Here is a 25,936-nt window from a genome sequence, read left to right as displayed (position 1 = left end):
CTCAATAATAAATAAATAAAAATCTTGGGGCGCCTGGGTGGCTCAGTCGTTAAGCGTCTGCCTTCGGCTCAGGTCATGATCCTGGAGTCCCTGGATCGAGCCCCGCATTGGGCTCCCTGCTCGGCGGGGAGTCTGCTTCTCCCTCTGACCCTCCCCCTTCTCATGCTCTCTCTCTCTTAAATAAATAAAATCTTGGGGTGCCTGGGTGGCTCAGTCGTTAAGTGTCTGCCTTCGGCTCAGGTCACGATCCTGGAGTCCCGGGATCGAGTCCCGCATCGGGCTCCCTGCTCGGCGGGGAGCCTGCTTCTCCCTCTGACCCTCCTCCCTCTCATGCTCTCTCTCTCTCTATCTCATTCTCTCTCAAATAAATAAATAAAATCTTTAAAAAAAAAAAGAAGTTCACCCATAAGCTGAGTACTCTCCCAGAAACTCCCTGCAAACCTCTCCTTGCTTCTCTTTGGTCTGAGGGGGGTCACTCATGCCTTCTGAAATCAAAACTAGCAACAGCAATAGGATCACTCTGAGACATCACCAGGTCCTCTCTGGGTTCAACGTCCTATATCTTCTGCTCAGAACAGGTACAGAAAGCCCCAGAACCCAGGAAAACTGTTCTAAAAACTTAGGGCTGGACTGGCAGGAGTTTCTGGTTAGCCTTTGAATTAAACCTGTGAAAAAGGAGTGATCTAAGGTTGTGTGCAGCCAGGCCCTGTGTTCTCGGAGGCCTGTGGAGCTGGAGGCGCTGGGTGGCTCTGCAGAGGTGCTGTGGGCCTCTGTTCCACGTGGCGTGGATGTGGTGTGCCATGCTAATCGGCATGTGGCCCACCACAGAGGGCACAGAAGCCACAAAGGGAAAAACGATTTGGCTTTCCTACATCCACTTGATTTGTCAGCTTTAGACGCGACTTAATCTACCTCCTCCCATGCAAGACCAAGCATTGGCCCTTACCCTCCCTTCACTTCCCTCCCTCCTCTCCCTCTTCTTGTTATTTTTACAAAGTCAACTTTTATAATACTTACAATGTATTCTAAAGAGTTTTATTAGTAAATTTACAACGTAGTCTGAAGAGTCATGTTTTTGGTTTTTTACAAATCAGAGTTCTATGACATTCACAGTGTAGTCTGAAGCTATAATCAAGTCTCTGTGCTTTGTCAGTAGGTTGGTTGTAGAAATAGAAATGAAAACATGATGTTATTTATTTTAGAAATAATTAGTCCATTTAGATGCTTAGAGAAGGAAAGCAATACGTTCTAGTACTTTGCTATTTAATTTCTCTTTTGCTTCTTACTCTTTTGGTTCAGTATCAGCTGCTGCTGTTATGGTCCAGCCCTGGATATATACATATGTGTAGAAAACATCTCTTAACTTTCTAGTGTATGCTAGCTGATGGTTCAAAAAGATGAATGCGACATTAGTCATGAATCATAACAATGAAGTGAACTCATTTAAGCCCACCCCCCAAATTAGGAACCGAAAGATCCTAGGCCATTGTGCGGTTCTCTATTCCGGTTTGCTGCTGAACCCTCAGAGGAACCCCCCTGCCCAGAGGAACCCCCCTGCCCGAAGTTTGGGTTTTTCACATTCATGTGTACCCCTGAACAATGTATGTAGATGGGGGGGGCGTTGTAAAAAGGGAATTTTACTATTGATGGTCTTTTGTAACTTGATTTTTTCGCTTATTATATTGCTAAGATTTATCATCATTGCCTATATAGAATTTGTTTTCATTTTTATAACTCATAGTATGAATATACCAGAATTTTAAATCTGTTTTCTTATTGATGAGTGTTCAGGTTTTTTTCTTTTCTTCCTTTTTTTTTTTTGCCATTGTGAGCCATGCTGCCCCGAACATTCTTGAGTGTGACTCGCTACATATGTGCAAGGATCCTATAGAATAGAAGTCTAAGAGGGGGATATACTGTCCTAGTAGGTTACTGTTTGACTTAAATTGTTTTCAGAAGAGATTATATTAATTTGTTCGAGTCCCATTAATCCACATCTCTATCAATATTTAATATTATTACAATTATTAAGTTTTGCTGGTTTAGTAGGTGTTAAATTGTCACGATTATGCTAATAAAGCTAAGCCTCTTGTTGTAGGTTTATTGTCCACTTCCTCTTCTGTGAAATTTTCGTTTCCATTTTTCCATGGAGCTGTGTGTCTTTTACTTTTTGTTTTTTTAAATTTTAAATTATTGGCCTTTTAAACTACCCTGGATATTAATTTCCTGGTTCTATATGTGGCAAATCTCTTCTTCCAACTTGGGGTTTATATCATTTTGTTTGAGGTATTTTTGGTGAACAGGCATTCTCAACTTTAATGTTAAATTTATCAATCTTATGTTACAGTTAGAGCTTTTTGTGTCTTGCTGAAGAAAACCTTCCTTGCCCAAAGTCTTACCGAAGGTCTTTCCAATTTTCCTCTAAAAGTTTAGTGTTTTGACTTTCACAAGTTAAGTCTTTGGTGTCCTGGACATTGCTTTTCGCGTGCGGCGTGTTGGTCGCTCTGCTGTCACTGTTTCTTGGCTGGACATGGAGTTGCCTGGCTTCCCCCCCAGGGCCCGGAGCCGCTCCCGCAGTCAGGCGTCCAGTGTTGGCAGCCTCGTGGGGCCGGGGCTGGTCGTCCTCCGTTCCTTTGATCAGTTTGGTTATTCCTGCCTGGACACACCCACGCCATGGCTTCCTGTCGGGTTTTCACAGCTGGTAGGTGGGGTTGTCCCCCTCAGGGCCCTGGGTCTGTGGATTTGTTGCTCATTCTTACCTCTTCAAATGTTTCTTCCTCTCCCCTCTCCAGTTAGCTGTTCAGTTCTCCCCGTCTTTATCTCTTAACTTCTCTCTCATATTTCTATGTTCTTGTTTCCCTGAGTTGCATTCTGGGTTATTTATTCACAGATCTACCGATCCTCTAATTTTCTTTCCAGCCGTGACTACCTGCTTGTCTTACTCATTCATTGACATTAAAAATTAACGTTATGGTGAGAATTTACGGACAATAAATTTACGGACAGTTCAGGGAGTGTTGAGATGCTTCCACAGCTGCAGGATCGTGAGCACAGTGGAGTCGGAGAGCGTTCCCATCACCCTCCAAAGCCCCTCTGTGCTCTTCCTGAGTCAGCCCCCGCCCTCCGCACCACTGGCCCTGGTCTGCGCCCGCCTGGCTTTCTGCCCCAGTGGATCAGGCCTGTCTTGGCGCGTGCTTGGCGCCGACGGAATCCTGCAGGAAGTGTTCTCTGGCCCAGCTCCACGGCACTGGGGCCCATCAGGGCCATCGCTGTCTCCCTCTCCTTCCCGGGCAGATACCTCGTGCAAGCACTGTGTCCTGGGCTCACTGGCAGACTGCTTTCTGGTGTGGGTGGGTGCACATCGTGTCTTCCTGCCAGTACTCTGTGAGTGTTCTGGCTGCTCCCCATCCTGACCGACACTCTGTGTTTCCACTCTTTGTAATTTTAGCCACCCTAGTGCTTGTGTGTGACAGCTCGGGACAGTTTGACTTGCATTTCCCATGTTACGAATGGTGGTGAACATTTTTCTCACATGCTTCTTTGTGATTTGTACGCCTTCTTTGGTGAAGTGTCTATTTAAAACCTTTACCCTCCACCCCCTTTTAAAAAAAAAAATCTCTGGTTGTTAGTCTTCTTATGAATCCTTAGGATTTTCTACGTATATGATCCTGTCGTCTGTGAATTGAGATAGCTTTATGCTGTTCTTTCTAGTGTATGTGCCTTTTATTTCTTTTTCTTGCCTTTGTGTACTGACTGTCCCCCCAGGATAGTGCTGAAGAGAAGAGGCTACGTGGCCTTCCTCACCCTGCCCCTGACCTTGGAAGGCAAGCATCTCTGGCTGTAGGTTCTTCATGTATGCTCTTGAGCAGGGGTAGGATGTGCTCACTTCCTAACTGTTGAGTGTGTTTTCCTGTGGAGGGGTGTTGGATTTTGTCCAACGCTTTTTTGATATCAATTGATACGGTTGTGTGATTTTTCCTCCTTTTTTTTTTTTCCTTCTTTAGCTTGTTGATATGGTGAATTACGTTGACTGATTTCCAAATGTTAAATTAGTCTTTTATTGCTGTGATAAACCCCACTTGGTTGTAGTGAATTCTCCTTTTTATATATTGCCTCGGTGGATTTGTTAACATCTTGTTGAGGATTTTTGTATCTCTGTTCATGAGAGTTATTGGTCTGCAGTTTCCTTTTCTAGCAATGTTTTTGTCTGGCTTTGGCATCAGGGTGATGCTGGCCTCAAACACTGGGCTGGATATGCTCAGCCTGTTTTTATTTCTGGAGGAGTTTGTGTAGTACTGATGTTATTTCCTTCTTAAACATTTGAGAGAATTCACCAGTGAAGCCATCTGGGCCTAGAGATCTTTGAGGGTAAGTTTAAATTACAAATTCATTTTTTTTAATGCTGAAGTTTTAAAATTTTAATTTCTAGAAAGCTGGTTTGATTCTTTCAATATGTAGTTGTTTCTGAGAAACTCTTGTTCTGCTCACTTTTGTGACTCCCATCTTTTGTATTTTAAACATATACACAGTCATTTCTAGTATCTGATGTTCTCTTGTGTCTGAATCTGTTTGATTTTTCTGTAGACTGTCACTGAGGGGGGCTTGTTTCCTTGTCTTCGTCATTGGAAGGGAGCATATTTGGTTGGTCTTGCTCTTGGAAACCTGTATTTAGGATGCTTTGCTTCTGGGAAGATTGCTTTTGCCTGGGCCCAGGCTGCTGAGCTGGGGCCACACTTTTCCTCCTCAGGGCCCCTGGCTTCTCTGAGGGGGCCCCGTCTTGTGAGGGTGACTCGCTCACAGGTCTAGCTCCAGCCCATATGCATCTTTATCTTCTTAAGCGTGTGTCTTACTCTCAGGTAGCTCAGAGATGCCACAGACCGATACCCTTGATGTACTCTAGCTGCTCTGAAATGCGAGGGCTGCTCGATAGTTACCCAGACCATTGTATTCTCTATCTTATTTTTTTCTAGAACTTTTATCTTTCGTTTTTGAATTCACCTGGAACTAATTTTTGTACATGGCAAGTCACAGGGATGCAACTTCACCCTGGTCTAATTACGCTAATTCTTTTTAAAACTGGCAGCTCACAGCTATTCAGCATTTATGGTTTGCAGACCCAGCTTAGGTCCTTGGGTCCTCACGAGAGTGCTGTGACATGTGCCTTATCGTTATTCACATTTTGCATAGAAGGGGGCTGAAGCTGGAAGGCCAGGGGGCCGTCCAGGGCCTCACTGTGCTGGGGAGCACTGTTCATTCCCCTTTGATCTTCACTCTGTGCCGAGCTCCTTAACAGACACAGGTCTGTTTCTGAAGCTGATTATGTTCCATTGTCCTTTATGTTCCTTTGCTGTACCAATCTCCATTTGTGTAGGTCTTTGGCATGTTTTGATGTTAACATCCTTCCACACTGGTGATAGTGGGGCCTTCAGTTTTCTGTCTGTCTTGGGGACCCCTGCCTCACCATGCTCAGAAGCTGGCAGCTGAGGCGGGCATTGGCCAGGCCCTAACAGCTGAGGGGCCTGGGGCGTGAGCGTACTAGAAACCCCATACGGTTATCCCCATATGCAAAATTATAAATTGGGCTCACAAACTGGTAACTATGAAAGCCACTGCCCTTCTGTGCTGGTGGCGAATATTCATGATGCCCTAAAGCCAGGATAGAACTGGCGGGCTGGGCCTCCTTGGAGTTCCGTGCTGCGATGTGGCGTGGGAGGGTCAGCCCCCCTTTTCTTTCCATAGCAGGTCTGTCCTGTGTGGGTGCCCCCGCCTGCTTATTGAAGCTTGGTCTTCTTGCAAAGGAAGCTCCTTGGCCAGTCTTTGGGCCTTTGTGTACCCACGAGGGAGCCCTGATGGGGGAAGAAGCCAGTGCGGGTCTCAGAAGTGGGTTCCACATGCTCAGAAGGTGATCGTGGAGAGGGCACCCAGGCTTGGGGTGGGCACATTGCCCTCGTCCCTTGGACTCCTCCTTCATCCAGGCTCCTGGCCCGGGCCTCCAGCACTGTCCGGAAGAAACTGTGAAGGACACATGAGATTTTTCTGTATTTTTTTCCTTAGGACTGCTTGCCGATCTACAAGTACTTAGAAACCACGCAGTTAAACCACAAATCCCTGGTACCAGGCTTACCTCCAGACTCTCTGCTATGGCTTTGCATCGCTTGTTTGTCAGCAGCCCCTTGGATGGTTCTGGGTGCAGCTGGCCAGAACCCCTGGATTTGGGGAAGGCTGGGGCTACTCAGAGGCGCACCGGCTGGCGGGCCCTCGTGGCATCGGGAGCATTCTTCAGTTTGCGTGGAGCTGTAGCCTTCACGGCCTCTTCGCGCCCTGTTCTGTTCTTTCCCTCTGTTTCCCTCTCTCTTCCCATCTCTTGTTCTGCATTTCTCCGAAAGAGCTTCTTTTAGCAGGACTTTGGTCACTGGCCTTGCATTGGAGGTCCTGGCCCACGTGGCAGTGGGGTGCGTGGGAGCCTTTTGGGGCTGAGCTGCACTCAACCTGCCGAAGGATTAGTTGGTTAAACTGCTTTCCTACTATTGTGTTGCCGATGCTGATTGGGTCCACTTTGTTTTCTAGTTGACGGTTGCTGCCCTGGCCAGCCAGCTCCCGATGGAGGACGGAGGCTCCCCCGAGAGCCCAGCTGTGTGGACCGCCTCCAAGCCCAGCGAGTCCCTGTCCTCGGCCCACAGACACCTGAGCAGAAGGAATGGGCTTTCGAAGCTCTGCCAGAGCAGGATGGGCCTCTCCGGTAACCCCCTCCTGGGCATTGTGGGCGTCAGTGTTGAAGATGAAAATGACGAGTCACTCTAGGCTTTGATCGGGTTTTCTGTTCTCGCAGATGAGGTGCTTGGTGTGCACTGGTGGCGGTTCTGATGGGCACCCCCCGGGCCGTCGTGCTGCTGTGGTTCTTGGGCCCGAGACTTGCCTTGCTTCAGAGTGTGTGCGAGCACGATCCTGGGCCGGGCTGCCGTGCAAGTGAAATACAGTTTGGCTGATCTAGTTCAGTAACTATTTACTGACTGCACGGCAGGCTCATGCTTTCCTCCTGCATGCAGACGAGTTTTGCGGGCTCAGCGGCAGCCAGCTTCCCAGTGTGGGAGGCAGTGCCTGGGCTGGGCCGAGATGTCGAGGCACCTGCTGCCCACTCACTCACTTGCTTTTCCAAGTCCGCTGGTGCCTCCAGAGCTCAGAGGGCTCGTTGTCTGAGGGGGTGCTTAAGGAGACAGCAGGTGCAGGCCTGCAGCTGGGTGGACCTAGAGTGTGGGGAAGTCGGTTAGGACAATGGGAAGGTCCGGAGCTGGGGGACAAGGCTGCCGGGGGAGGGAGGAGGAGGGGAACAGTCCCATAAAGGAAGAGGAGGGTTGGAACTCAGCTCACACACCAGCCTGGGAGCACAGGATGGGAGTGTTTGGAGGGAAAGAGATGCTGGGTCCTCCTGGTGAGGACCAGAGATTCTGCAGGGAGGGCTGGGCAGGTCTGTGAGGCAGGCAGCTGTCCTCAGGAGCACGGGCTTCCTGGTCTCTGCATGGGGACCAGGGGCAGAGCCAGGGTTGCGGTGCCTGTCCCATGGTGTGAGGAGGGTTGAGCTGAGCTTGGGGCGGCCAGGGAAGTGGAGGGCCAAGCAGATGGCCATGCGGTTTCCAGGCCCAGAGAACGGTCCAGGGTGGGCCTGTGAACTGAGAAGGGGAAAGGAGGGAAGAGTTGTTTTTGTCTGGATTTTGAGCTGCTGGAAGGATGGAGTTGCCATTTACTGAGATAGGAAAGGAGAGAGGCAAGGCAGGGGTTTGTGGGGCCAGCAGCACATTCCTATGTGGAGTGTATTTGAAGCCAGCAAAGAGTGGGTGGGATGGAGTGGAGGGGGTGAGCCTGAGTCTGAGCTTCTGCCGTGGTGAGAGGTCAGGGAGGTGGAGGGGAGAGGGAGCCCCGCCAAGGGCAGGTGGTTTAGGAGGCAGGGAGCAAGCCCCTGGCCCAGGGCTGGGGTAGGGTGAGTGCTGAGAATTGGCGATGGGGTTGAGCATCTTGGGGGCCACTGGACAAGTTACTGAGAGCAGGTTTTCTGGAGGGGTGGTGAGTGAACCTGACCTGTGAATGAGGGAATGGAGAGAGGGGCCGAGTGAGCAGGCAGCTCTTGGATTTGGGCGACTTTCCAGGAATAAGTGCCGGCGGGTAGCTAGAGGGGCTGTGGGTCTGTAAGGGCAGACACAGGAAAACACCCCTTGGGTGGTGGGAAGGGACCTCAGAGAGTGTTTCCACAGAAATGCTGAGCTTGGGCCGTTGTGTCTCCTGTAGGATGTGCTCTGTGGCTGGACAGCACCCAGGGGGACTCGGGGCCGTTCACATGGACACTGGAGGGTGAAGGTTGAACTCTGCAGGTTGATGTGATCCTTGGATCCTTTCGCAGGACTTGAGAGCAGGGGCTGTGTGCTTTGGTATGGTCGAGAAGCGCACTCCTGGCAGCCTTGTGAGGTCTAAAGCTCCTTTTCCTTTTCTTTCCAGAAGACAGATGGAATTCCTACTGTTTGTCGTCACTGGCTGCCCAGAACATCTGCACCAGCAAACTGCACTGCCTGGTGCCGCCAGAGCGGCCGGAACTGCCCCAGCCCCTGGGCAGCGTGTCCTGCTGCTCCCTGCTGCGGGGCTTGTCCTCAGGATGGTCCACGCCCCTGCTCCCGACCCCTGTGTGCAACCCGAACAAGGCCGTGTTCACTGTGGACGCCACGACCACGGAGGTACTGACTTCGGCTCGTGACCCGGCTGTGAGTGTGGTCCGTGCCTTCGACCTGTAACCTCGGACGGAGGAATCTGTGTGTGTGGAGTGCAGTTAGGGAAGCACCTGGTTCCCCCTCCGTAGCAGCAAAAGAGACCTGAATACGAATCAAAACAAACTGAGTCCTCTCGTCAAGGTAGAGACTCAAGGACAGGGATGACCCGCATGACTCCCCTGTGCTCACTAAGGTGTTGGCTCAACGACCATGAGAACGGGGATCCACGGTCTGAGGTGGCCGTGTGCGCATCGTGGGCATTTACAGGCAAATAACCGAAATCATTAGGTGGGCGGGGAGTGGTGCGAGTCCTCATCTCCTCCACGTGCTCCTGGTGGCGGGGCGTGCCCAGCCTGGCGGGTGACGGAAACCTGGTTTCGGTCGTGGTGCTGGCATTTCTTGTTTCCCCGTGGTTAAGACCCGGAGGTGCCCAGGGTGTCGCGGCTGTGAGCCCGCCAACCGCAGGGCACTGGGGGGCACGGGTTGGAGCTGGAGGCGCTGTGGGTGATGCTCGTGTCCGGTCCTCTCTGCGACCCTCAGATCCTGGTTGCCAACGACAAGGCTTGCCAGCTCCTGGGGCACAGCAGCCATGACCTGATCGGCCAGAAGCTCACGCAGTTCTTCCTGAAGCCCGATTCCGACGTGGTGAAGGCCCTCAGCGAAGAGCACGTGGAGGCCGATGGCCATGCCGCTGTCGTGTTCGGCACAGTGGTGAGTGCGCCTTCCCGGGGTGTGCTGCTGGGGGCCCGCCGCAGATACGGCCGGTCACTGGTCACCATGGCCGCCGTCCTCCCTCGGTGCTGGTGTGGGGAGCAGCTGGGGTGGCGGGCAGAGCGTCCCAGGAGCGGAAGGGGGTGGCTGCGGGCCTGGTGTGAGGGGCGGCCCCGCCTGCGAGGGAGGAAGCTCCGGCGGCGGTTTGCAAACTGGCAGGATGCCGCGGGGAGTGCCCTGATCTTACTGTCTGCACCCCTGACTCTCCAGTGCTGTTTGTTTGGTGTTCGTTGGCGGGGCTGGCACGGCTGGAAAGGTCTCCCCGGGGCGTTGGGCCTCCCCGTGTGATGCGTCAGCTGGGATGTTGACGGGTTAAACTGCATGTGAGATGCTGAGCCCTCAGCCCAGTCCCCGAGGGACGTGAGATGCGGTCCGCCGCTCTGTCCTGGGGACTGTCCACGCGGCTGACGATTGTGCAGAACACTGACTGCTCAGCGCGTGTTGGCGTGTGTTCCCTGAAGCAGCTCACGGGCGGCTCTGCTCCCGCTCCGCTGCCTGGAAGCTGACGAGAAAACCCTCTCTTCTGAGACAGCGTCCTCTCAGACTAAGGCTCCGTGTCAGGCTTGGATGTGGGCAGGGGAGCACAGGTTGCAGGCGCCCCCACACCGGGGCTGGGGAGGGCCGGGGCCAAGGCTGTGCGTCCCCGCAGGTAGACGTGGTGAGCCGCAGCGGGGAGAAGACCCCGGTTTCCGTGTGGATGAAGAGGGTGAGGCAGGAGCGCAGCCGCGTGGTCGTGCTGGAACCTGTGGAGCGGGTGTCCGCCTGGGTCGCTTTCCGGGGCGATGTGAGTGTGCCTTCCGTGTCCCAGCCGCGTGGGGCTGACCATGTGTCGCCTCCCCCGGCCTCAGCCGCCGCCGGGGCCCACCGTGTGCCCCTGGGGCCCGTGGAGGGTTGGCCCCGCGGCACCCCTCCCTCTCTGTGCGCCTTCGGCAAGGGGTGCAGTCTCCCTGGGCCTCGGTCTCCTCATCTGTAGAAGGGGTGTAACCGGGACCTGGGATTGTCTTAGCACGTCAGTGAGGTAGCGTGTGCCGAGCCGTCAGCATGGTGGCCGGCACGCAGGGCTCAGACGCCACCTGGGCCTGGGCTGGCCGTGCCGGGCATCTGCAGAATGCTTCCAGAGGTCGATAATTGGGGTGCCTCCGGCGGCGGGAGAATGAGGACCTGAGGAATGTTCGTGCCCACCTCGTGCTCTCCTGCCGCAGGAGCGGGGCTAACGGTCTTGCTTTCAATCTGGAGGCTTGGCGTTCCGTGATGTTTGAAGCCGAAGTGCCAGAAGTTTTTACCGTGATGCTTAACGATGCTGGTTTTTCCTCCAAGGGAACCATAACGTCCTGTGACAGCCTGTTTGCTCTCCTGCATGGGTACGGGTCTGGGGAGGAGGCGCTCGGGCAGCACATCGCAGACCTGATCCCTTCTGTGCAGCTCCCTCCCCCCGGCGAGCCTGTCCCACAGGTAGGACCCTGCGGACCCCTGACGGCCACACCTTGCAGCTGTACCTGGGGCCATGTGGCCCCTGGAGTCTGTTTACTCGGGGACCATAGGGTCTTAGACTGGAATCCATGGCCTGGGGACACAGGCTGGTGATTCTGGCAGCAGGCGCGTCCCGCGTGTGGGCACCGTGTCTGCTGCCTGCTCTCTGGGTTCCAAAGCCTTGAGCGAGGGTCAGAGCCTGTGCGGCTCTCCAACGGGCCACCGGTCTCCTCGGTCCTCCCGCTGGAGCCTGGAGCGGGGATCGCCTGCTAGGGTCGCTCTTTACTGGAGGTCTGGGGGTCTTGAGGAGCAGGGAGAACTGGCTGAGGGCAGGATGGCAGGCAAATGGGGGGGCGGCAGCTCTGGGGACAGTGGAGGTTTGGGGTTGGTGGAGAGAGGTTCTGTTACCGACTGAATCCTCCCAGTTCCCAGGTGCCCCATTTCCTACTAGCGTGCGGCCTTCACACAAATGACCCTCATTGTGGTGAATTCCACTGATGTCACAGCCCAGTGTCGCTTGATTTTTGCCTAAAGTCCCTTCTGCTGCTGCAAGGAATCCGAGATGCTTTCGGGATGTCTGTAGGCACTCCCTGGTTGTCTGGCCGGCCGGAGCCTCGGAGCCTCGGAGCCGAGCCCTCTGAGCTGGGTCTCTGCTATTTTTAAGCTTCCAGCTTGGTTGGAGCCCTCACCCCACCACCAGTCCTTATTGTCTCTGTGTCCTTTTTTCTGTCCCGAGCTGGTGGGAGCATCCATTGGCTCAGCCACCTTGGATCCTGTGGCAGCATCTGTTCCACGTAACCACGGGCCACCTCAGACCCCCCTGGGCACGCATCAGAGAGAAGTGTGTGCCAAAAGGCACGTGTGGGCTTGTTCTCAGCAGCACATTTGTGATAGCCTCAAACAGGAGCCCCTGACACCCCAGCAGCAAGCAGAGACTGGCGCTGTACCCCTCATTGCTTATAGGGCCCCCTGGGACCTGGGGCCTGGCCTGCAGCCTTGACATGGGGAGCCTGGTGTCTCTAAGTCCGAGCCTGTTCAGGGCGCAGCACTGGGGGATTGGAATCTCCCCTGCATTCCGGGCCATGCCCACAACTTGGGCTCCCTCAGATCTCCTGCCTCCCAGGGTGGACCCTAAAAAGGGCAGGTGGGATTGGGTGAGGGGTAGACACACAACCCTGGGCTGGTGTGCCATCTGGAAACCCAAAGGGAGCACACTCTCAAAGCCTTTGGTTAGGATGTGGACTTGGTCAAGATTTACTCAAAACTGGATACATTCCAAGTATTTAAGGCAGGGAAACAGGGCAAGGATGTGGTTTTGTGGGTGATAGAGGTGCTGAGGAGGCACAGATGGACGGTCAGCAACAGCTGGAAGTGGCTGGCCCTCAGGCTGGAGGACAGAGTGAGTGTTGGGGTCCATCCGTGGGTGGGGGGACCCTGGGACTACTGGAGGCCCAAGGCAGACGGTGGGGAGAAACCTGCCCGCCCTCCCTCCCTGCAGGGTTGGCGCAGACATGAGGCCAGTCCTTGCGTGTTTCTTGGTTGCCCTGGTGTGTGCTGTCCTCAGGCCTTTCTGGAGTGGGGGGCAGCTGCTAGACTGTGATGCCCTCGCCACCAGACTCAGCTCTTGGTCAGGGCTCTGCTTTCCCTGGGGTAGAGGTGGGGTGCAGGGAGATTGGGGAAGGAGGAGCAGTGTGGGGAGTGAGGTGTTCTGGGCTTGCTCCCCATGAGGCGTGGATGGGTTCAAGTCTAGAGCTGTAAAGACTCAAAGCTTGGGCCACGTGAGATGCGGCTGTCAGCTCGGTGGTGTGTGTTTCTTCCAGAATCTCAAGATTCAGAGGTCTGTTGGGAGAGCCAAGGATGGTACCACCTTCCCCCTGAGCTTAAAACTGAAATCTGAGTCCAGTAGCGAGGTGGTGGAAGACAGCAGTGCAGTCCCCGAGCTGGGTTACTCGGCATCCATCTGGGTGTTCTCCACCATCAGCGGCCTCATCACCCTCCTGCCCGACGGGACCATCTACGGCATCAACCACAGCTTTGCACTGATGCTGTTCGGTTACGGGAAGACGGAGCTCCTGGGCAAGGTGGGACCTCCCTGGGTGGCCAGCCTGCCCTCCCCTGCAGGGGCCCGGTCCGCTTTCAGTGAGGACGTGTGCTTGTCACAGGCCTGTACCTCCATGTCTACTAGTCTGGCCCACTGGCTTTCCCGGGGCATGCTGGGCACCATTCTCCCTAGCGGCTCTCATTTCTCTGAACCCCACGCTGAGCACTCAGTGACCCCCGGGACCGTCTCCAGAGCCTTGTCTCCATATGCTGTCCCTGGAGAGGGAGGGGCTGTTGCCTCGAAACCTGTCCTGAGCGAGGTCTGGTCTGTTATCGGACGAGGGTGTATGTCACAGCTGGGCGCCCGGAGGTCAGGGTTGTCCACACCTCCTCTGCCTTGGGGGCCATCCTGGGGGGCCTCTCATGGGGTCAGGGTCAGAGGAAGGTGTGTCTATAAACTTCTTCCTTGGCTTGAGCTTTCTCTGAATTTCTCGAGCGTGGGGTGGAGGTCTCTGCACAGCGGGAGCCAGGCCTGTCAGGGATGTCCGCTGCCCCATTTTCATCTGCGGCTGGGCCGAGCAGTCTGTATCTGTTGCTGCAAACCACCATAAGCTTGGGGCCCCAGACATGACAATCTGGAATTTAGGTCACAAATTGGCCCTCCGGGCTGCGCTTAGCAGGACGAGTCATTGTGCTCCACGTAGAGTCAGCGGGGGCTGGCGTCCTCCTAAGACGTGTCTGCTCGTGTGTCTGGCCGGCTGGGCCTGTGGCCGGGCTGGTGTCACTTGAGGGCTGAGCTCCAAGGGCAGGTGAGCGTCTCAGGCAGCCATGGCATGTCCTCCTCAGATGGTCCCGGGGTTCTGGGAAGGGGACGTGGGCCCCCTACTCAGTGGCAGGAGGGTCACTGCTGAGTGGGGTTTTGACGTCCAGCGGTCCCCGTCTCTGTGTGCCTGGCCGGTCTGGCTCTTGGGGGCCTGCAGCCTTTCCCTGAACACCTTGTTCTCCAGGGGTTTTGCAAACGGAGGGAGGGAGTCCCCTCTTGTCGTTCTCAGTGGGGCCGACCCCAGACCCAGTGACAGTCAGCCATCTTTTGAGGCTCCAAAAACGGGTCCCTCTCTGTTTCCTAATAGAAATACGAAGGAACAAGTAAGCTAAAATTTAGTTAACTGAAGGCAAACTCAGTTTGATTGAAGTTAATGAAAACGCGCTTAGTGTGATTTTTAGACAAGTGATTGCCGCAGGAATGTTGAGGGGTTGGGTCCTTTTAGGGAGTGTGTGGGGGGTGGAAGCACCCTGCCTCTGAGGTTAGACAGTGTTCTGGATTCACATGGCTGCAGGCACCCCTCTGGGAGCAGAGGTGGCACATGGGTTCAGAGAAAGCGAGTGTCCTTGCAGCTTTGGGCCTGGGACCCTTGTGCTGAGGCCACGGCCAGCAGGAACCCAGGGGCCAGTTTCCTGTGCCCAAGGCCCCTTTGTCCCTATGCTGGGCCCCCGTCACTCTCTGCGAGCCACATAAGGTGGAGTTTGAAGGCATGGCTTCCAGGCGTCAGGGCGACATGGGCAAAGGCCAGACATCGGCTTGGGACACACAGAGGTGTTGGTATAACTAGCTTCAGAGTTGTTGATTTTGTCTTTTTCATAAGAAAAAGGGGGAAAAATCATGAATTCCCTGTTGGGTGTCAGAGGGGCTTTGTGGGTCTGTGAAAAGGAATACAACCTGGCGTCTTTCCTAACCTTGTCCAGAGACTTGCTCACGTTGTTTGCATTCTCTCCCCAGGTTAGATGGGGGGACGGGCCTGTGGTCCAGGTTCTGAAATGTTACTTTGTTTTCTAGAATATCACTTTCCTGATTCCCGGCTTCTACCACTACATGGGCCTTGCGTGTGACACTTCTTTACCGCTGCCAGACCTGGCCGACTGCTTGGACACTGGCAACCAGAGTGAGCCTGGGGAGACAAGTGTGGGCCCCCGGCAGAGCTGGAACCCGGCCGGCTCGGCCGCGGGTAAGCCCAGCCTCCCTCTTGCGGGTGCACACAGCTCTATGCCTCCGAGGGAGCTGGGGAGGGGTTCGGGGCACGGGCGTGCTGGGCGGGGTGGAGAGTGGAAGCGAGTGGCCGCTGGGCTATCGTGCGTTGGATGTCCTCGTAGGCCTTCCGTATTCCCAGGGGATGGGACACATATGCGAGCATAGAGAGGATCCCGGGGGATTTCTCATCACCGTGTGCCTGGATGTAGGACGGAGGTAGCTTATGGGCAGTCTTTGACAAGTAGATCTGTGGAGCCGTACGTAGCCTGTCAGAGTACCCCTAAGTTTAGTAGTCCTTGCCATACGTGCTTGTTATGATTAGCCCCTATACTTTTAATTTAGCATTTCATGGTGCTTTAAGTCCCCACGACATGAGCATCGTAGGGGAGCGTGTGGGCGCACGGCCCCTGCCCTGAAGGGGGCCACTGTGGCTTTGGGGCACCTGGGAGCATAGGACCTCAGAGCCAGTGCCTGTGCTCCTGGGAAGGCACTGGGGCCTCCTGGCAGCCCCCTTGGTGCTCACCTTCCCATGGACAAGGAGCCAGGAGGAGCTGCTCCCCGGTTCTGCCTCAGGAGCACTCCCGGCTTGCAGGGCCCCTCTCTCCCAGCGCCCTCTCCCTGGGCCGCGCCCTTGCTGCACACCCAGCCAGGCTGACGGGGTGCCGTCCCCCTGGGAGGGGACGTAGGACATGAAACAGGGCTGCTGGGAGCATCAGGCGATCGCGTGTCCAGGGGGCTCTCCCATGGCCCTGTTGGAGGCTGCCGCATGGGGCAGGCTCAGGGCGCCCCGGAACACATTGCTTACGTGCTGTCACCGCAGGATGGACCTGCTGTTTGAATTAACACACACGTGGGTGTAATACAGTCCCTGAGGGGGAAAGGGGGCCATGCATGCGGTGTCTGATCTGTCGCTGGACGGTGCTCAGTTTTCTGGGCTCTGTGGAAGATTTCTTCAGCACGGGGCCCCATACCCGAGGCTGGGGCGGGTGGCCATGCTCCACGGGTCGCTTTTGAGGCATCAGAGGTTAGATTGCAACATTCTGTTTTATTAAATTAAATTAATTTTTTTCCCAAAGATTTTATTTATTTGAGAGAGAGAGTGAGAGCATGAGCAGGGGGAGGGGCAGAGAGACAAGCAGACTCCCCGCTGAGTAGGGAGCCCACTGCAGGGCTTGATTCCAGGACGCTGGGACACACAGGGACAGGCTGGAAGGTGACCAGCGTTCAGGAGGAAGAGCAGAGAGGGGGGAGGGTGTGCCGTCTCAGGGTCCAGGGGCCTGGGAGGGCCCCTTGGGAAGGTGGCTTTTAGTGAAGACCAGAGGAGGCAGAAGCGGCATTCTGGGGACAGGGAGGAGGTCCAGGTGTGGCAGGGAGACCAGAGGGCCAGGCCCGTGGGAGTCACGGTAGGGACATTGGTGTTTACCTGGAGCTCACGGCAGACGAGGGGGCAGGTCCGGCGTTGGTGGGACTCTGCCGGCCGAAGGCAGGGCCCAGGCAGGGCAGCGGGGGCGTGGCGCACTGCAGGGTGGCGAGAGGCCGTTGGTCTGCGACACGCCGTAGACATGGGCTTGCCGGAGTTTCTAAGGTCAGGTCGGGGCCCCCCACTGCTCACAAGTCGTGGGTAGGGGAGGAGACTCGTTCAGCAGGTGTGCTACGGACGGTCACAGTCCCTTCTGCTGTTGCCGCTAGATCCAAGGGCTAACGGCGCGCTTGCTGGAGACCACGTTCTGCCACGAGGGGAGAGCCTGGAGCCAGTGGGAAGCCAAGAAGCCTTCGCTGGGACCCAGGCCCAAGCAGACCCTGGAGGTGGCCTCCCTTCCTCCCTCCCGCGTCTGCCCTCTCCCGGGTAAGTCCTCTGTGGGAGGCGCGGGGTGCTGAGGTGAAGGCCGGCGGGGGGCCGTGAAGGAGCCCATGGTGGTGGTGCGCACAGCTCACGGCCCCTGAACGCCCGCTGGGTGCCACTTCTCCCGCATTCCCTGGCGTGGTGCGCAGCAGTCGCCAGGAGACCTTCCTGGTCCGTGGATGAGGGAAGGTGGGTCGGTTCCAGGGAACCGTTGGAAGCCTCATGTTCTCATTGCAAAAATCATTTGTATCTGTTCTCTTTGTGCGTTTTTGAATCACAAAGTATTCTGTTGAGAGTAGAGCAGGTTCATGTTAGAAAACGTGGAAAACGTAGATGAGCAGAAATAGAAGCTCGTTGCTCATCCCTGGTTAGGTAATCCTCGCCCATGGTGCGCAGCATTTTGGTGGTTTTTCGACTAGTTTTCTCTTTTAAAAATCTCTGATGCCCAGCACACACTAACCTGCCATGGGCCATTTCGCTCGCGCCCTCACTGCCCTGGGGTAGGACGGAGGTCACAGGTATCTGTCCTTGAACTTGACCTAGGCCATCCCTTATTTCTGGTTCCCTTTGCTCATTGTTTTGTTGGTGAGATTTATCCACATTGGTGTGTTTTTCAGTTTTCTTGAAATTATTTTAAAAATCTACAATAGCTGGATATGTGGTTTTTTTTAAGGACAGCAGAGTAACAGTGAAAAGTGCAAGTCCCTGTGCCTGGCTCCCCAGAGGAGCCCCCCCCCAAAGCCTTGGCGCCCCGCCCCCGCCCCGCCCCGATCGAAGGCCCTACCCCCCCATGTCCGTGCACGCGTGTGCAGCTGCTTTTGCTCCTACAGCGCACATGGGATCGCACGGTGCACGGTGCACCTGAACGTGCGAGCCTTACCTCCTGACTCACGCGTGGCTCACGGGGTTACGTGGGTGTTTGCCCCCTGACCCGCATCATGGTGCTTTCCTGCTATTTGCACAGACTCCCTGGCTTTCTGCTCCTTGCCGGGGGCGAGCGCTCTGCCTCTCTGTGCTGCGTGCCCCTGGGTCCGACCCCCCGCGCCCCCTGCCCCAGGGGTCCTCACTGCTGCCAGCATGGGGAACCAGATGAGCCCATTCCTGCCTTCCCATCGGATGGTGGTGCGCTCAAGTTCTAGCGCCAGCCCCAAACCCCCGTCAGAGGCAATGGTCCCCGCAGTTGCTCCCTCCTTCCCTCCCTCCCTCCTTCCCTCACTCCTTCCCTCCCTCCTTCCCTCCCTCACTCTTTCACTCCCTCACTCATTCATGCACACAGTCATTCACTCCCTTATTCACTCACTCATTCACTCATGCAATGCTCATTCACTCCTTTCATTCACTCCCTCATTTACTTATTCATTCATTCACTCCGTCCTTCTCTCATTCACTCCTTCCTTCATTCACTCCTTCATTTGCTCCTTCATTCCTTCACTCATGCACACGCTCATTCACTTCCTCATTCAGTCACACTCGCATGTTCACTCATGTGCTGACTCACTCACTCATATGCTCATTCATTCACCTATTCTTTTACTCACTCCCACCCTCATTCATTCATTCATGTGCTCACTCCCTCACTCACTCCGTCATTCACTCACTCACTCATCGCTTCCTCATTTACCTACTAACTCATTCATTCTCTCATTCATTCACTCATTCCCTTGCTCACTCACTCATCACTCACTCAACAAACATTGCAAAAGACTTGAAGGCTCATCCCTAAGACATATTCTTTAACAGAAAATGAGCTGACTCAGTAAACCTAGAGAGACTGGGAGGTGGGAAGGCAGGTCAGAATCATGACTAGCGAATGTCTTGTGTCTGGGGACTGGGGTCGTGCTGGCTCCTGATTCCCCAGTTCTCCCAGGAGCCCTGGGAGTTCTGCCTTATTGTTTGTAGCCAGTTGGTAATGAAGCCAAGTGGATTGTTAGGCTGTAGGTCAGGTGTTGTGACCTTGAGTGAAGCGCCCCTGAGATAAGCTGGTGGGGGTCTCAGGTCCCCACAGCACCTGTGCTTGGACAGTGGAGTAGAGGGGAGGAGGGGGGAGGAGAGGAGCCTTCCCTGGCTTAAAGTCTCTCCCAGAAGCCTACTTATCGCTTCTTCTCTTCACCGTGGCCAGAATTTAGTGACACTGCAATACCTGGCTGCTGGAGAGGTGTGGGGATGGGATGCGGGGGCAGGGTTGCCCTTGGCCTGACCCCACACACCCACCTCAGGCGTTGCTTGCACTGCCCTGGGGCCCGACCCGCACGCCCACCTCGGAGGGGTTACCGCGCTGCCCTGGGGCCCGACCCCGCACGCCCACCTCGGAGGGGTTACCGCGCTGCCCTGGGGCCCGACCCCGCATGCCCACTTCGGAGGGGTTACACACTGCTCTGGGGCCCGACCCTGCACGCCCACCTCGGAGGGGTTACCGCGCTGTCCTCGGGCCCAACCCTGCACACCCACCTCGGAAGGGTTACCCTCACCGCCCTGGGGCCTGACCCCAGGTGCCCACCTCGGAGGGGTTGGCTGTACTGCTTAGAAAGGGGAGTGAGACCTTTCTTCCTCATTCATCTTCTGACCTTGCAGAGGACGTGCTGTTTCCTAGGGGCTGGCACAGGGCTGGTCATTTGCTGGGGTGGCGTGGGGTGAATGGATAGAGAGAGAGATGTAGCGAGAGACATAGATGATTTTTGCCTGACCTCTATAAGCTCCTTGTCCCACCCCTCAGTTTCTCCAGAAAACTGCTGCTGCCCCTCAGGGCCTGGCTCACAGCTCCCTCCTCTGTGGAACCTGACCGTGTGTGGGGTCCTTCTCCCTTGTGCCTCTTTACAAACCTCTGGTCATCAGCACCTCTGCCCCCAGTGAGGCTGGGCACGGCCACATTCTGTGGGTCTCGGTGCTGGCATTAGGCCTGGGCCTGACCCCAGGCAGGAGCTCAGCTGCATCTGTCATGTGGGGCCACCATGGCCGGGGCCGCTGCAGAGGAGGGGTCTCCACCTAGCACCCTGGGCTCTGTGATTGCCCTTCGGCTCTGAGGTGGCCTCCCCCTCCGTGGCCTCCACGCTGAGCATGCTTGTGGGCTTGCATCCCGGCTCTTAGGAACCAGTTAGCCCCTGCCCCCCATGAGGCCTTGCTCTTGCGGCCCCTCCTTCTTGTGCCAGGCTCGGTTCCCTGTCAGCTGTGACCTCTGATGGTATTTGTAGCCAGTCACACGTCACCACTGCACGGTGCACAGAACGCACAATCTCTTTCCTTTCTCCCCCCTCCCAGGCACCTTGTGGGTGGGCCGAGGCCGGCTGCACGGCTGTCAGGGAGCCCCACTCACTGTGAAACGAAAATGCTGACCAAAGCCCTGAGGACATGGTCCTGGGTGCTCAGTGCTAAATCATTGCTAAATGACGATTTATTTGTGAGTTGGCCATAGTTTATGGTGTTAAGTGCTTTGTCTTTAATAGAGGGGGATCCATGTGATCTCTCCTTTTGATTCTTCTATGGCCCCTAAATAACTACATCATCCATGTTATAATCCTCAGAGTGGACAGCATCCCAGAAGGAAACCCGCCAGCCCAGGAATGGCCATCACCTGAGGACCAGGGAGACATCCCGGAAGGAAGCCCGCCAGCCCAGGAATGGCCGTCACCCGAGGACCAGGGAGACATCCCGGAAGGAAGCCCGCCAGCCCAGGAATGGCCGTCACCCGAGGACCAGGGAGACATCCCGGAAGGAAGTGCACCAGCCCATAGCCAGCAGTCATCAGCCGAGGACCAGCCGAATACTCTCTTGGAGAAAGAGGAACCTGCAGCCCCAGAAAGCCTCAGACAGGACCTTGTGGGAAGAAGCGGGTCTCACCCAGTGGACACATGGATGTCTGCTTCCCGTGAAGGATCTGAGGACAGGAGCAGGCACGCTGAAATGTGTAGCCTGCCTGAGGCACAGTTGGAGTGGACGAGCTCGAGCAGTGCCCGCAATTCGAACCATCAGGCTGAGACCATCATGCCCGAGCCCCATGCCACAGGCCAGCTGGCAGGGGAGGGTCTCCTGATACCCTGCCCTGGATATGGGGGTGAGCAGAGCATGCAGTCAGGAAGCCCCCCCAGGACAGCGCGACTCCCGTTCTCGATGCCTGCGCTGGATGAGCCGTGGATGGCCGTGGAGAATGACCGCGAGGAGCTACAGACTTGCTTAATTAAGGAGCAGCTGTCCAAATTGAGCCTCGTGGAACCACTGGGTCTCTCTTACACCAAGCTGGCCCCAGCAGAGCGCCCCCAGTTCTCTGCCCCTGTGTCCTTGTGCGACCCAGGAAGCAGGGGCCTGTGCAGCCGAGTAGGCAGCTCCTCGGCCTACTATGCTCTGGCCACAGACCTCCCTGGTGTGCTGGATGCAGTGCAGGCCCAGGAGGCTGATGGGAATTCATTTTCCTGGAACCTCAAGGAGCTCTTTTACAGTGAATGGACAGATCAAACTTCCTCCAACTGTTCCTGCACCGCGTCTGAGCTTGTGGGGACGCCGTCTCCTTCGCCGGCAGGCTCTGATGTAGACATGAGTGGTCTGCACCGGCGGAGATCAGATGTTCTGGATGACCGAGAACTATTGCTCCTGACTGGCACTTACTTCGATCTTGGGGAGGCTCGGCAGTTTCGCAAGAGCCGTCTGGGGCCCGATCAAGTAGAGCCCTCCAAGATGTGTCTGGTGTCCTCAGAATACTATGAAGTGAGTGGCAGAGAGAGCCCAGCCTGTGTCCTTCCCACGCTGGGGGCTGGCCCTGCAGATGTGTGCCCATCAGAGGAGCCCAGGCTGAGTTTCCAGGTCACCTCCACACCTGTGAGAGGGGACAGCCCGGCAACATCTGGGGGCACCTGCGTGCAGCAGGAGATCCAGGAGGGGACCTACACCGGCAGCTGCTACCACCGGGATGGAGCCCAGCTGAGTACGTGTGGGGGGCTGTGCCCCGGAGCCCCTGTGGGAGCACGGCGTGGCCGGGGGCCGGGCCTTCCTCATCCTGGGGTCTGATGCAGCTGCAACCACTGAATAGTTTTGGTAGCAACGTTAGGGTTCTGTAGTGATAGCTTATCTCTTGAAAATTAGGGTTATAAGTGCTTGTGCCCGGGAATGGTGCAGCCTGAGGTCCCGGCTGCCTCTGCGTCCCTCCTTGGAAGCCACTGTGTGCACCGCGGTTGCCTGGGGCGGCCCCTCCTGTGCTGGGCTTCAGGCCGCTGCGCTGTCGGCTGCGCTTGCTCAGGATCAGGCCCCTTCACTTGGCCCTTGGAGTTGATTATCTTTGTTGTACTTTGTATTTTCCTAACTTCTTTTTTTTTTTAATATTTTTTTAGTCTATTTGACCCAGAGAGAGGGGGAGAGAGGGAGAGAGCAAACACAAGCAGGGGGAGCGGCAGGCAGGGGAGAAGCTGACTCCCCGCTGAGCAGGGAGCCCCGTGTGGGACTGGATCCCAGGACCCCGGGATCATGACCTGAGCCGAAGGCAGACGCTTCACCGACGGAGCCGCTGGGCGTCCCTGTATTTTCCTAACTTAGCAGATCCGTGTCACATTAGCCAGTTGTGTCCTTACTGCTGATTTCAGAGTGTTGATTACTAAGGCTTTCCCCCTAAACTTTAAAAAGTTATGCAAGTACTATGTTATCTGTAGAAAGACTAGAAAATGCCAACAAAAAGAACACAAAATCACCTGTAAATGCCCCCAAAAGATAACCCCGTCTGTTTTGGCATATACCTTGGAGGCTGTGTAAAAATGCACATGCACTCGCGTGAAACTGTGCCTCGTACGTACGTCCATGTGGGTGGCTGTGGTCGAGGCCGGAGGCAGACTCGGTGCGGGGTTGGGGGCGGGGTTGAATGTGGGTTTCCAGGCTTTTCCCCCCCGTTCAAGTGTGGGTACCCCCGCCCCGCCCCGCGCGGGCGCTCTGGGGGAATGTGCCTCCTTCGTCGTGATGCCATCCTGCTGACCCCGCTTCCCCCACCCAGGTGTGCAGTTTGAGGTGAAGCGGGTGGAGCTGCAAGGTTCCGCGACCCTGTTCTGCTGCTGGCTCGTGAAGGACCTGCTGCACAGTGGCCGGGACTCGGCCACACGCACCCGTCTGCTCCTGGCCAGCCTGCCCAGCTCCAGCCACTCCGTGTGCGAGCTTTCCGGACCCAGCATGGGGGAGGTGGGGCCTGCGCTCAGCTTCTGCCTTGTACCCGCCTCGTGATGTGGGGAGGGGTCCTGCCTGGCATTTCTCTCTCTCTTTCTCTCTGCTTCCTCTGGGATGGGAGGAGGAGCCATCTGGGGCTTTTTCCACCCTGCCTGCTGGTATTGCGGGTAAGTCTGAAGCCATACATGGTGTTTTAAACCTAAGTTTGCCCCACATGCAGGGTGGGGTCTCGGCGTGTGTGCCAGAGTGGGTGGACGAGGAGAGCACTTCTCAGGCCAGCCCCCCTGGGGCACGGGGACAGGGGCCGATGACACGAGTCTGCTTGCTGTTCCCTTTCTTTCTTTGGTCACGTGTGGCCCCTCAGGCCTCCCGTTTCATCCACAGATGCTCAGAAGCAAGCCCTGGTGCGAGGAGCCCCCCAAGGCTGTGGAGCTGGAGGTGCCGGCAGCCTGGGAGGGCGCGTACTCCCACAAGTACAGCACGCTGAGCCCCCTGGGCAGTGGGGCCTTTGGCTTCGTCTGGACTGCGGTGGACAAGGAGGCCAACAAGGAGGTGCTGTGTCTCTCGGGCAGCGTTCAGTAGTGGGGGCCCCGCTCAGATGCAGCCCTGGCCTCAGTGCCTTTGGGTCTAAACTCTGCGATGGCCGTGATGGAGGAGTCCTCTGTGTAGTGCCAAGCACACGGGCCGGCCCGGGTCGGGGGTCTGGCCCTGGAGGGCCCTCCTGGCAGCACACACGTTCACGCCCGGTCGTCCTGCTCGCCACTTCGGACGCACGCTGGGCTTCACACCGTGTCCTTTCACCCAGAGGCTGATGTCGGGGGTTGACTTTCAGGTTGAGACCTCGCTGCCCTCCTCCCAAGTCCTGTTGGGATTGCATTTTTGTGATTTGAGGGAATCAACGTGGTGACAGTCCTGCTTGTCCCAGCAAATACCGCAAATACCCTGACACTGCCCACGTGTTCCTGTGCCGCCTGCTGAGTTCTGCGGGGCCGTGCACGTGTGCGGTCCTCCGACCGCTGTGGGGTCTGATCACTTACTGCTGGCCTTTACCAGCTGCGTGTGGTGTTAACACATCACATACCTGTGCTGATCTTCCAGGCTCTAACATGTTTTCAGTGGGTCCTTCGATGTTCTAGGTGCATGGCCATTCTCCTGCGGGGACGCCAGCTCTGTCTCTCCTTCTCTATGGTCTGTGGCCTGCCGGCCTCTGGGACCCGCAGGGCTGTGTTCAGGAGCAGGCGTGCAGCCGGCTCTCCTGCCTGGTCACATCTGAAGATTTTATTTATTTATTTGAGAGAGAGAGAGTGCGCGCACCGGCCTGAGCAGGGGGAGTGGCAGAGGGAGAAGCAGGCTCCCTGCTCATCAGGGAGCCCGATGCAGGACTCAATCCCAGGACCTCGGGATTGTGATCTGAGCTGAAGGCAGATGCTCAACTGACTGAGCCACCCAGGTGCCCCTCCCCATTCTGTTCTTGATGGAGACCTTCTTCTGGGGGTATTTCCTCTTATTTTCAGCTCACTGAAATTTTTCTTGAAAAATGAGTGTTGAGTTCTTTCAGATGTCTTTTCAGCATCTGTTGAGATGATCATACCCTGGTTTCCTAACAGCAATCAACTCATATCCGTAGAACCAATCCTCGGTTATGTTTTAATATTCTTGTAATGCACTGCTGAATTCGGTTTGCTAATATTTTTACTTGGGATTTTTTTCATTTATATTCATGCATCAATTTTCTTTCTTTCTTTTTTTTTTTTTTATGTCAAAGTTACAAGAGGCCTGCAGAGGTGGCAGCGTTTTTGCCCATCCGCGCGTTTGACCATATGTCCGCAGCTGATCCTGTTCCCTTGGCTGCCCTAATTCTTGTGCCCACCCTCTCTAGTTGTTGCTAGACTTGTCAAAGAATTGTCTGCTTTATTTGTCAAATATTTGTTTTGACTTCTTGTACTTTCTGCGAGTTAATTTGGCTATATTTGCCGCGTGTTGGGCCGTTACCGAGTAACAGGGCGCTTCCCGGGTGCGTCTCCTGAGCCCACCTTGGCCGCCTTCCGGAGGCCATGGCTTCTAACTCTGGTGCTGTCATGTGTTCATAGGGGGTTTAATTCTCAAGGTTCTGTTGCTGTCTCTAATCTCCGTGAGGCGGGTCTCATTCTTGGTTGAGTCAGGAACCCGATAGACTACGGGGTTTCTGTAGACCGCCAGACCTAAAGGAAGAAGAAAGAAGCCTGGGAACTCTTCTGTTGGTTTGAAAAGAAACACAGGAGTCTTTTTGTGTCTCAGAGCACAGAGATGCCAGCTTCAGTATTACCAGGCCCACAAATGATCCCAGAAAGCAGCCTGTCAGAATACGGCCCCGTGAGGGAGAGGCCACCGTTGGGGGACTGAACGCGGTTCTGGAGTCTCAGTCTGCAGGGCACTTGGTGGCACCGCCATCTTCACGTGACCCACAACCTGGGTGTCTTTCCAAGCGTTTAGATCTTTATGTTTCTCTCAGCGTGTTCTGTGGGTTTTGGTGAGTTTCTGAAATCTGCATTATTTCCACATCCGGTTTCTTCCCTTTCTTGTGTCTAATTTTCAATTGCTGGAATATTGGTTACTGATGGACGTGTGGGCGTCACATGTCCTCACACGTATTCTGACTGGTTTGTTTCTCCCCCATGTTAGTGGCAATCCACGCGGTTCTCTCCGAGCGCGTGAGCCCCAGCTCTGTGCCCTCCAGCGTGCTTTTGAAAAGCAATCTGATGTTTTTTCTTTCTGAATTTCTTTTAGTCTTTGGACTTCAGAAATTTCCCCAGGATATATTTCTGTGTGTGTGTTCTTTATTCTTGCTTGACGTTGGTAAGACTTTGATCTGAATGTTTAAAGCTTTCTTTACCTTCTGTTCTGTTAATCCTTCTCCTCCTT

At 55.4% G+C, this 25,936-nt stretch overlaps 1 protein-coding gene across 1 annotated transcript in view; it reads left to right on the top strand.

The window, feature by feature from the left end:
* The first annotated feature begins 6,600 nt into the window (after window positions 1–6,600).
* PASK (PAS domain containing serine/threonine kinase) overlaps window positions 6,601–25,936 on the top strand; it is a 36,915-nt gene continuing 17,579 nt past the window's right edge. The window contains 11 exon segments of the mRNA XM_021679023.2: window positions 6,601–6,739; window positions 8,488–8,720; window positions 9,294–9,464; window positions 10,174–10,308; window positions 10,842–10,976; window positions 12,815–13,075; window positions 14,869–15,037; window positions 16,750–16,910; window positions 20,597–21,815; window positions 22,869–23,050; window positions 23,420–23,587. Of these exon segments, the coding sequence (XP_021534698.1) occupies window positions 6,601–6,739; window positions 8,488–8,720; window positions 9,294–9,464; window positions 10,174–10,308; window positions 10,842–10,976; window positions 12,815–13,075; window positions 14,869–15,037; window positions 16,750–16,910; window positions 20,597–21,815; window positions 22,869–23,050; window positions 23,420–23,587 (2,973 nt within the window).

This window comes from Neomonachus schauinslandi, chromosome 3, assembly GCF_002201575.2.
Source record: "Neomonachus schauinslandi chromosome 3, ASM220157v2, whole genome shotgun sequence".
Taxonomy (NCBI): Eukaryota; Metazoa; Chordata; class Mammalia; order Carnivora; family Phocidae; genus Neomonachus; species Neomonachus schauinslandi.
The sequence above is the reverse complement of the archived record's forward strand: the minus strand, read 5'-3'. Positions and strand labels throughout refer to the sequence as shown.